The sequence below is a fragment of the Sceloporus occidentalis genome, unplaced genomic scaffold (assembly GCF_023333645.1).
Source record: "Sceloporus occidentalis isolate IW3139 unplaced genomic scaffold, rSceOcc1.0.p SCAF_221, whole genome shotgun sequence".
In the NCBI taxonomy this organism is placed as follows: Eukaryota; Metazoa; Chordata; class Lepidosauria; order Squamata; family Phrynosomatidae; genus Sceloporus; species Sceloporus occidentalis.
The window spans coordinates 543,053-552,750 of NW_028317201.1; the positions used below are offsets into that span (position 1 = coordinate 543,053).

The 9,698-nt window shown below is 42.9% G+C and overlaps 1 protein-coding gene across 1 annotated transcript; it reads right to left on the reverse strand.

Moving 5' to 3' along the window:
• Positions 1 to 5,246: 5,246 nt before the first annotated feature.
• On the reverse strand, positions 5,247 to 9,210 carry LGALS3BP (galectin 3 binding protein). Its single transcript, XM_089503154.1, has 5 exons — positions 9,150 to 9,210; positions 8,107 to 8,298; positions 7,892 to 8,032; positions 6,595 to 6,856; positions 5,247 to 6,240 (listed from the first exon to the last, which is right to left on the reverse strand). The coding sequence occupies exons 1-5, from the start codon at positions 9,208 to 9,210 to the stop codon at positions 5,247 to 5,249; spliced, it is 1,650 nt and encodes a 549-aa protein (XP_089359280.1).
• Positions 9,211 to 9,698: the final 488 nt, after the last annotated feature.

A 9,698-nucleotide genomic window follows, 5' to 3' on the forward strand; every position in this document is an offset into this window, starting at 1 on the left:
ATACCACAGGAGTGTGTGAGTGAGTGTATACCACAGGGGTGTGTGAGTGTATACCACAGGGGTGTGTGAGTGAGTGTGTATACCACAGGGGTGTGTGAGTGATTGTGTATACCACAGGGGTGTGTGAGTGTGTGTATACCACAGAGGGTGTGAGTGTGTGTATACCACAGAGGGTGTGAGTGTGTGTATACCACAGAGGGTGTGTGTGTGTATACCACAGAGGGTGTGAGTGAGTGTATACCACAGGGGTGTGTGTGTATACCACAGGGGTGTGTGAGTGAGTGTGTATACCACAGGGGTGTGTGAGTATACCACAGGGGTGTGTGAGTATACCACAGGGGGTGTGAGTGAGTGTATACCACAGGGGGGTGTGAGTGAGTGTATACCACAGGGGGGGGGGGTGAGTATACCACAGGGGGTGTGAGTGAGTGTATACCACAGGGGTGTGTGAGTATACCACAGGGGTGTGTGAGTATACCACAGGGGGTGTGAGTGAGTGTGTATACCACAGGGGTGTGTGAGTGTGTGTATACCACAGGGGTGTGTGTGTGTGAGTGTATAAACCACAGGGGTGTGTGTGAATGAGTGTGTCACAATTATGCATGTATATACCAGTGTGAGTGTGTATCCCACAGGGGTGTGAATGAGTGTGTCACAAGTATGCGTGTATATACCACAGGGGACTGTGTACAACACAAAGGTGGGTTTGAGTACCAGTGGTGCAACACAAGGGTGTGTTTCTGCGAGTGCACGTCTTTCACAATTGTGTTTGTTACACTCGGATATGTACATAAAAGGATAACAAGTGTGCTTCTTTCATGAGTACATCACAAGGCTGCACAATCCCTTTCTGTAAGTGACACAAGAGTTTTGTGGGTGCTTTGTGGTTATTTTTTGGTCATACGTGAATGTATCACACGTGTGTGTCTTGGATCTGTGTGTAACACAAAGGGTGTTATTTCACAAAAATGTGTGCTCAATGGATGTGCGTGTCCACAGAAACTACGCCAAGGTGTGTGTTTGTGTCTGTGTAAGAGATATGTGCATGTATCACTAGAACTTGTGTGTTTATCAGCCAAAGATCTGTGTATGAGACATGGCATGCACACGTGTTAGTTCCCTTATATACACGTGTGTTGCTACACGGTGCATGTTGCTTATTGTTGTGCCTTCTTGTGGTTCATGTTACTTTATTTTATATGTGTCTGTTTCCACCCCAGTGTTAAAATGGCATCAATGTATCATGGATTGGTTCACAAAGACCTTAGACTAGTATCCTGCACAGACTTTATGACCGTACCCAGTGACGTATCCTGACTATGCCGGTTACATCTAGGGGGGGGCAGTCCCTCGACACAAAACCCCTCTCGAGAGATCAAGCCCCCCGGTGTCCCCTGCACACTGGTGTCACTGACCATACCCAGGAACTCTCAGGGCTTCACCACAAGGTAAAGAGACAGATCCTCAGGATCAGGATCATCTGACCAATTTAATTATGCATTCTAGGGCCAATTTAGACATTTTTTGTAGAAGATATTCACCAAGGTGCCCAATTTACATTTCTTAAAGGGGCCACGTCATCCTTGGGTGACTGCTCTTCCTTTATGACATCACCTACGTGCTAAAAAGGCAATCACAAGATACTCTAAACTCCACCAAACATATGATCTCCTGCGGTTAATTTCCTTGAGGCCTTCCAGAGTAGGTGGGTTACGATATCCTGGCTCTAGAATGGTGACATAGCACAAAAAAAACATGTGGGTAACATTAAGCCGAATGTTTGGTTAGTATTAGTACAGTGTGAGCGTGCGTGATAATGTTTCAAGGAAATGCACGTGTCTCTTGGAAGTACATTTGGGAGTCTTTAAGGCTACCTCTGAAATTACTATGTTGGACCCTTGGCCTCCACCCTTGGAGGTGTGCTCTGAACTTCATAGCGGAGCTGGGAGAGCAGCCTCCCTCTTTCTAACTGCTGTCTGGATTCCTCTTTATGAGGTCAGATGCCATTTCTTCCATGTCTGTTTCCAATTACTACACATCAACCCCCTCCTTCCTCCTTTGATGTGTATCAGGACATACAGGGACAGGCTCAAAGATTTGCACGATGGGATGTGTAGTTTTAAGGATATGGCAGAATCTTGAGTTCTTTGTCAACATAATAGAAAATATTCTAGTAGAATCTTATGGAAACGGAGGTCCAAACTTGTCATCACGGGACTACACAACCAAAATACATTGTAACATCACGCAACCAGGACCATCTTCTCCTTCTGTACCAGTATGTTTTAAGTTAATTTTATATATTGTTACGTTTTTATTCTTCTCTTGTAATATCGGTACAAAATCTGGTGCATTATAATTAAATTGTAGTAATACTATTAATATAGATAACCTGGCAAATTGTGACAATGGATGGACATCCTTTGCAAGCATGCCCATGTGACTATAGTCTTTCTTTGTATGGGTTAGCGCAGTGGACTAATACATTTGTTAATTAAACAATTTCCTTTTGGAGTATTCAGAGAAAGGCATAAAGGTGGACTATAAAATGAGGGCAGCCTCCACAGTTCCCCCATAAATCTACCCCTAGGGGCATAGTGGTCCTAGCTTCAGCCCAAAAGCCTACTATATTAAGTTGATGTTTGTAAATGGGACGGATTACTACCATGTATGTGTTGGTACTATAGCATTCTTCTGTAACCTGGGTATAGAGAGGAATTGAGGATTGTAAAGGGCATGGAGTAGTGCAATAGACCACAGCATCCAGTGTCTTCAAAACACAAACTGGAGGAGTGACCTCACATTCTGTATGTATCGTTAAAACGATATTAAAGGTACACTATATTGACAAAAGTATCGCGATGTCTGATCATTAACTACACCAGCAGGGTCTTTGACGACATCACATTCTAAATACATAGACCCTTTATATTCCTCCAAGGACTAGACGAGACTAACAGAATTCAGTTTATTGAAGACAGCACAGATATCTATGTAATCTCATCAACCACCAGACAGCCGGCCAGCAATGCCCACCCAAGAGTCACTAATTTGGGGTGATTCCGAGGGAATGGCATCGATCCCTGGGTACCAATGGAGAGCTCAGAGTTCAAAGATGTTATGGTGCAAAAAGTGACGTGATGCGACCTCGGGACCCTCAGCAATAGCACAGATTGGTAATAAAACTAGGGTTCCCAAACGAGCTCCCTCTCCATAACCACCACCGAGTGTTGCCCACCACAAGTTAACTGTAACCTCAAAAGAGTGACGTGGGACAAAGGGGGTCCGTAGCGACACAGTTCCCTGAATTTGCGGCTAGGTCCCACTCAGGCGCATCAAGCATTTCCGGGCTTGTAGAACCCCCATAGCTGGCAATTTCATGGGAGTCTGGTTAGGGCAGACCAGAAAGGGGTTCCCCTTCACCCTGTGCCCCCCAATGAGCAGAGGGTTTCTTAGACATAAGACGGGGCTGGACAGGCAGGTAAGGAGTCTCCCCAGGTATCCACCAGTACCCCCACCCCTTCCAAACTCAACCATACCTACATGAGTCCTCAGCCTCAGGAGGTTACCGTGACCGTTATCACTTTGCATCTCCATCTGTGAATTAAGCTACTTGTATTAAAACCATGGTTGATGAATAAGCCATGTTTATCCAAGCTAAATTATAGTGATTTGTAGATATGTCCCACTGCACTGGTTTTTTAAGCTGTGTTTTGCAAAATGCATATAGCCATATTAACCCGAGAGAAGATAGACCTTTTATGAGGCCACATAAGACAAAGAAACATACACTTCTGAAACTCCAGACGTCTCTTCAGATGTACTTGTCTGAGAAAAACGTTGTTTGTTCCTTCAGCATATTTCATCTGGTGTTTCTACTTTAATTGTGACCTCTAGTGGCTTCTGTGTTAAAATGCTTTGGACAGATTGCAAGTTGTTCATTGGTTCTCGCAATTTGTTCACATATCACTTGTTGTCACCTTTTGCTGTCATCCTTGCGATAATACATACATTTGGAAAAATAGTGGATGCAGGAAAAATCCACTTGAAGTTTGTATTAAACCGTAACATAGTGCCCATTTTATACTAAAGTAACTTTTCTTATTAAAGAAACCGTATAGTTAGTAAAATTGTATTGTTATTTTTAAGTCATGTTGGAGTCCATTTACCACTTGGCTCTGACTATTCCGTTTCAGGTTCATTGCCCACTGCTTAGGCCTTCAAAGCCCAAATAAAGCCATTACATGCTTTCTGCTCCAGGCTATTCCTCCTTCGTGCCCCGGTTGTCATATGGCTAACTCTTTCATCATGACATCACCGCTCTGTCACTTTGTATCCATACCTTTTATAGAGCTTTAACTAGGGGTCTTGACTGGGTGGGAGATCCTGCCAAGTGCTGACGTCACATCTGCTTTTGGAAGCGGAAAAGAAAACAACACCGCCATGCCGCTCGAGCTCTACCCTCAGAACGCGGCCCCTGGGGCGGTTGCCCCACTTCAGCCATAGAAGTTACAGCTCTGCATCTTCATCCTCCATGGTCACTTTGTACCAGTGTCATAACTTCAATGGTGGAAAAGAAGCAATGCATGCATACTCATTTTTTTAAAAGAAAATTTTTAATGTAGAAAATGAAATATAAATATCTAATATTCTACAGTACATTGCAGACATATGAAAAGAGGTGAAACAAGGTCGAGTTAGGACATTGCTATACTAGGTGGCTATAACAGACAGAAGAATACACAGGGTTCCTTTTATGTTGCCGTTGAAAGAAGTAGGACTGACTCACTCCTTAGCACTTTGCATAAACTGCAGAAATTAAAATCACGAATGAGGACAAACTAGCATTATCAATTACCTGTCTTAACGTTCTCTGTCTTCTCCTCCTCACCTTACCCTGAGAAAGGCTGCCCAAACTGACCAACAATGGTGTTTTGATGGATAATCTCAGCTGATAACCATGTCGTAAGGAGCATTACGTCTTCCCATGTTAAGACTCTAGTTGTAGAGTAAATGTTGACTATATTACCATAATGTCATTTGCAAAATAGTGGCGTCTCTCTATGCTCTGATGACTAGGAATTTATGTTTGGGGATCCTTGTGTTTGGTAAATGAAGACCCATGGATCGGAACTACCTAAAAGTGCGTGAGAGTTAAATCCAAACATTAAGGAGATGAGAACAGGTTTCGGGGAAAGTAGGAGTTGTTAATAGTTCAGATAAACGAGGCATCATAAAGACTTTATTCAGCTAGGTTTGTAAATGGGACGGATTACTACCATGTATGTGTTGGAACTGGAGGAACATGAGAAGCTGGTGCTATTCTGAGCAACTGGATCTGGGGCAACTTGGTTACTGAACTCCTGCATCCCTGTAATAATTTTGTCACCGCATTTCAGCAGTATAACATTCTGGTAATCAGTGTAAGGGTAATTGCTACTTCCAGCGAGCCTGAATAAGGGCAACACATAATTAGAGCAAGGTAGCCCATAGTTGTAGCAGGTTTGTATATTAGAGATATAAATAACACTCCACTGGATCATTTGTGATGTGGATTGAAAAGCAGTGTGGCTTGGAGTATTGAAGTATTGGTTATTGTATCCATAATATGGATATGCATTTACCCGTGAACTCCATGTTGTAGAGGTGTAGATCCTGGGGGTGTAAGCATCTAAAGCGAGATTAATGTAGCTGCTAAGGACCTGGTAAGATATTGTGTGGAACATTAACGCTTGAATTATTTTATCCTGGAAGGCAAATTTATTCTTTTCAAAAATGGACGTATTGAACTGGATCTGGAGGAGATCTTCAGGGGTCATCATAGGGAACCTTATTTTTGCAATAAGCTCATTAAGCAGGTTTCCTTCTATATTATTGTTAGATACCCAATTCTGCAGAGTTTCAAAGAGGACTATCTCACTCTTAATAACCAAGTCTGACCTGGAAAGGAGGGATTGTAGCTGTCCAGCCGTTAGATCGCTCCATGCAATGGACTCAGAGAAGGCCTCAAAATTCCAAGCAAGATATCGTAGACAAATGTCCCGAAGTTTGAAGTCATCACTGGACTCTGCATAATTAAGCAGTTCTATCTGTTTTCGGAAGGAGGAATCCTCTGTGATCAAGATGGAAAAGAACGAAGCAGTGTATTCTTGCAGACTGTTCACCTTGTATGTTGAAGCCATTTGGTGGATACACTTCAAGGAGGACAAGGTTACTTTGATTTTTTGTGTATATAGATACCTAATGACAGAGACGAGGACATAGTAAGTTATCTCACTCAATGCCATTGACTTTTATAAAAATATTTTCCTAACATAGCCGTGTCCGCAATGTCAGCACATGGCTATATCGGTAATAGCCATAATTATAATGATTATTTATGATCAGGTTCTATTGTCCCAGTTGGAGTCTTTGATCAGGAAATACAGAAACACAGGTAGCCATGCGAGATATGCTGCCTAAAAGACATATTTCTCTAGATAACCCAAGTGATCATTTTTTTAAATGGAGGTATATTTATTGAAATCTAATAGAAAATAGGTATTTTCCATCATGACCAAGTAAACTTTTCTATATAAGTCTCCTGTTCCTTACCTGATAAACTTCTTGGCTTGTGGAATACACTCATCTTGTAAGCTTAGGGTAAATCTATTGCCCTCTCCAGCCAGCAGGAACTTAGCCTCTGGATTTAGCATTAATATGAGTCGGTGAGTGCAAATTTCCTTGGGCTGAGGAAGTCCATCTTTGTTTATCACCGTGATAAAGTAGTCGCAGTTCTTCTGACTGTCAAAGAGCGCTCTCAGGTTTTGACCGATTTCACAAGAATTATCCAGGGTGTAGGTTGTGAAATTTCCTTCTACAAGAGATTGAAGTTGAGTGCACCTCAAGCCAAAACATACTTTTTAAAGATGGTAAACATTAATATTTGTATCACTTTTTAATCATTAAAGAAAAAGACTTTTGAATAATGACATTTAGCAGGTCGACTTTGGACTAACTAGCGCACTAAAATGTTGCGTTGGTCCTCACAGCAAGATGCGTTGGAGGGATAACATTAGTTTAGATGTATTCACCTTCTATAATAACATCTAGAACCTCCTATACAACGTGACTTAACAACCTTCATTTGTGATCATCCCAATAACCTGGATGTTTTCTAGCCTTGATCCATACTGACAATGAAGGATCTGGTCACCAACAGTGGTAACTCTCAGGTCTAGTGGTGTCTCTATGGTCACAATGTGGGATCGGTTTAGAGCTGCAAGAACTTGCTTCACCCAGCTTGCCTGAGGTTTCTGATAAGCAAAACTACTTTAAGAAGCTCAGCAAAGAATTGCCTCCATGGTGGTTTGGGGCCTTATGTTGACTTTGGCAGCTCACTTATCGGTGAAGGTATGAATTCCGTATTTCACCAAAAACTTAGTGACTCATGTGCAATCAATTCCATCAGTTCTCATCTCATCTTTACCTAATATTATATATCATACTCTAATTGGAGTTTACTGTCTCTGGAGTGCTTCATCCTCTCGTTGGCAGAGCACACCTGGGGCAACGGAGCACTGCTGATTGTTACCTAAACCTGGAGTAGTCTTTTCATATCTATCCAAATTATATGTGGATTAACCTAGCTCAGGGGTTCTCAAACTGCGGCCCTCCAGCTGCTGCAGGACTACATCTCCCATAATGCTCCTTCAGCTAAGGGGCTGGCTGAGAAGTATGGGAGATGTAGTCCTGCAGCAGCTGGAGGGCCGCAGTTTGAGAACCCCTGACCTAGCTCGTGCCTGAACAGAATGTAACACCATAATATAAAGCACACCCTTGTAGCCTGCTGGGCAAACTGGAAATAGTTTTAAGATAATAATAATAATGAATTGGTAAACCTTAAACTCACCGTCTTCCTCTGGAGCACAGACCACACCAGCATCTTCGCTGTGGTCACAATCAGTGACACCCCAAGCTTTGAAAGCACAGTTGGCCAAAGAAGTCTCGTTTCCCGTGCACCTTAACTCATCCAGTAAGATGGGACCATATCCTGTAAGCAACATACAGGGTTTTGGACACAGAAGATGACCAAGAATTAACAGAATTACACGAAGAGTGATTTACCTTGAGGGAAAAAGCCTCCTCTTGTAGCTCTGATGGCCCCAGAGAACCCCAAAGCACGGCAGACTACTGATGCATCCTTAATATCCCATTCATCATCACAGACTGTCCCCCATCTTCCGCCGTAGTAAATTTCCACTCTGCCTTCCGCTGTGCTGTTTCCATCGGCCAACCTCATGTCTCCATCTCGAGCAGCTTCCATATAAAAAACAAAATGCATATAAAATGAGCATGTTTTACACCAAAAGGAAAAACTGATGAGTGGTTAGTTCCTAAACAGGGACTAATCTTTTATGTTTAAATTGACTAAAGTATCCCTTTTTATGGATTGTTCCTTTTTTGGGACGTAAATCCTCCTGTCCCTCTTTAGTTTTTTTTAGAATGTTGCAGAACTCTACCGCCCTAACAGTCCCGATTAAAACAGAAACCTGTGTGCTGACGGGGGAGGGGTTGGCACATTCTACCCTGTGGGACAGGTAAAGCTGGGTGGCCTGGTAACTCCTGATAACTAACATACACACTAAACACACACTTACACAAACATGCTAACACATGCCCACTCTAAGACACGCAGCTACACATACATACTAATTCATACACTCACTCTTACTCATACACCTAAACTCACACTAACATATAGATTCATTCTAAAAACACTAACAGCAAAACATCCTCACTCTATCATCACACCACACTCCATCACACCTTCACAACCTTGCCTTGTCCAGAGCCTCCCCAGTGTGCCGGCAGCCGTGACATTGCCAAGGGCTCACGTAACACTGCGTTACTTGACCCCACTGTGCTCCTGCTTAGGGCCGGTCTGAGTTGGTCTGAAGAACTTTGTACCTGCCCAGGGGCAGCGGCCCCTAGGGCCAGTGAAGCCCTTGGCTGCTGATTGCAGTCAACTGGTAAAGGTAGCCTTTATAAGGGTGAGGAAAAAGGCAATAACTTTCAGACATTGATTAGGCACACTAGATCTCAGCAGGTAACTCTCCGACTGTAGTTAAATGATTGGGTACTCCTAATTCTTTTTAGGTTTCACTTACCTGAGACCACTCGACAGGCATGAATCAGGGAAAGCAGACAGATCCCTGTGATGAAAACCATTTCTTGCTTACTCTGCAGAACAGTACTAACACTTCAGCATGCGAAACAGCAGCCACAAAGTATCGGGTATCCAGAAGAACGTTACGGATGATAGGTCTCAACTTCTCTGATGCCTTCTCCCAAAGAGCTAGGGTATTTGAAAAGCAATTCTTAAGCTTCTCATCCAATAAGACGAGCAGACGCACGCTTGGTCCTTCCCATCATTGAATGTTAAGTTTCATTTCCTGGGAACTGAATTGTTCAATGAAAGTGAAAGTCATTCCTATGCTAATAAAAGACACACGGTTACCAAGTATGGAGCTTGCCTATTAGTGTTTAAGCGGTATGTTCTGTCTGGGTACAGAAGCGGGCAACTTTTTCATGGAGCGGGATATGTATCGTAACCATTTATTGTAGTAAGGTTGGCATCCAAGGTGAGATGTCACATGGTTTTATGACTTTTAAACACAGGACATATTTGAAACCGACCTTGGAAACGGGTGGATACA

Bases quoted from the DNA above. Each gene is read 5' to 3' on its own strand.
- LGALS3BP (XM_089503154.1), bottom strand. From the start codon at position 9,210: ATGGTTTTCATCACAGGGATCTGTCTGCTTTCCCTGATTCATGCCTGT. The intron at 8,299-9,149 runs GTAAGTGAAACC...TTTATATGGAAG, and splicing joins TGCCTGTCGAGTGGTCTCAG to CTGCTCGAGATGGAGACATG. The intron at 6,241-6,594 runs GTAAGGAACAGG...CTCTGTCATTAG, and splicing joins CAAGCCAAGAAGTTTATCAG to GTATCTATATACACAAAAAA.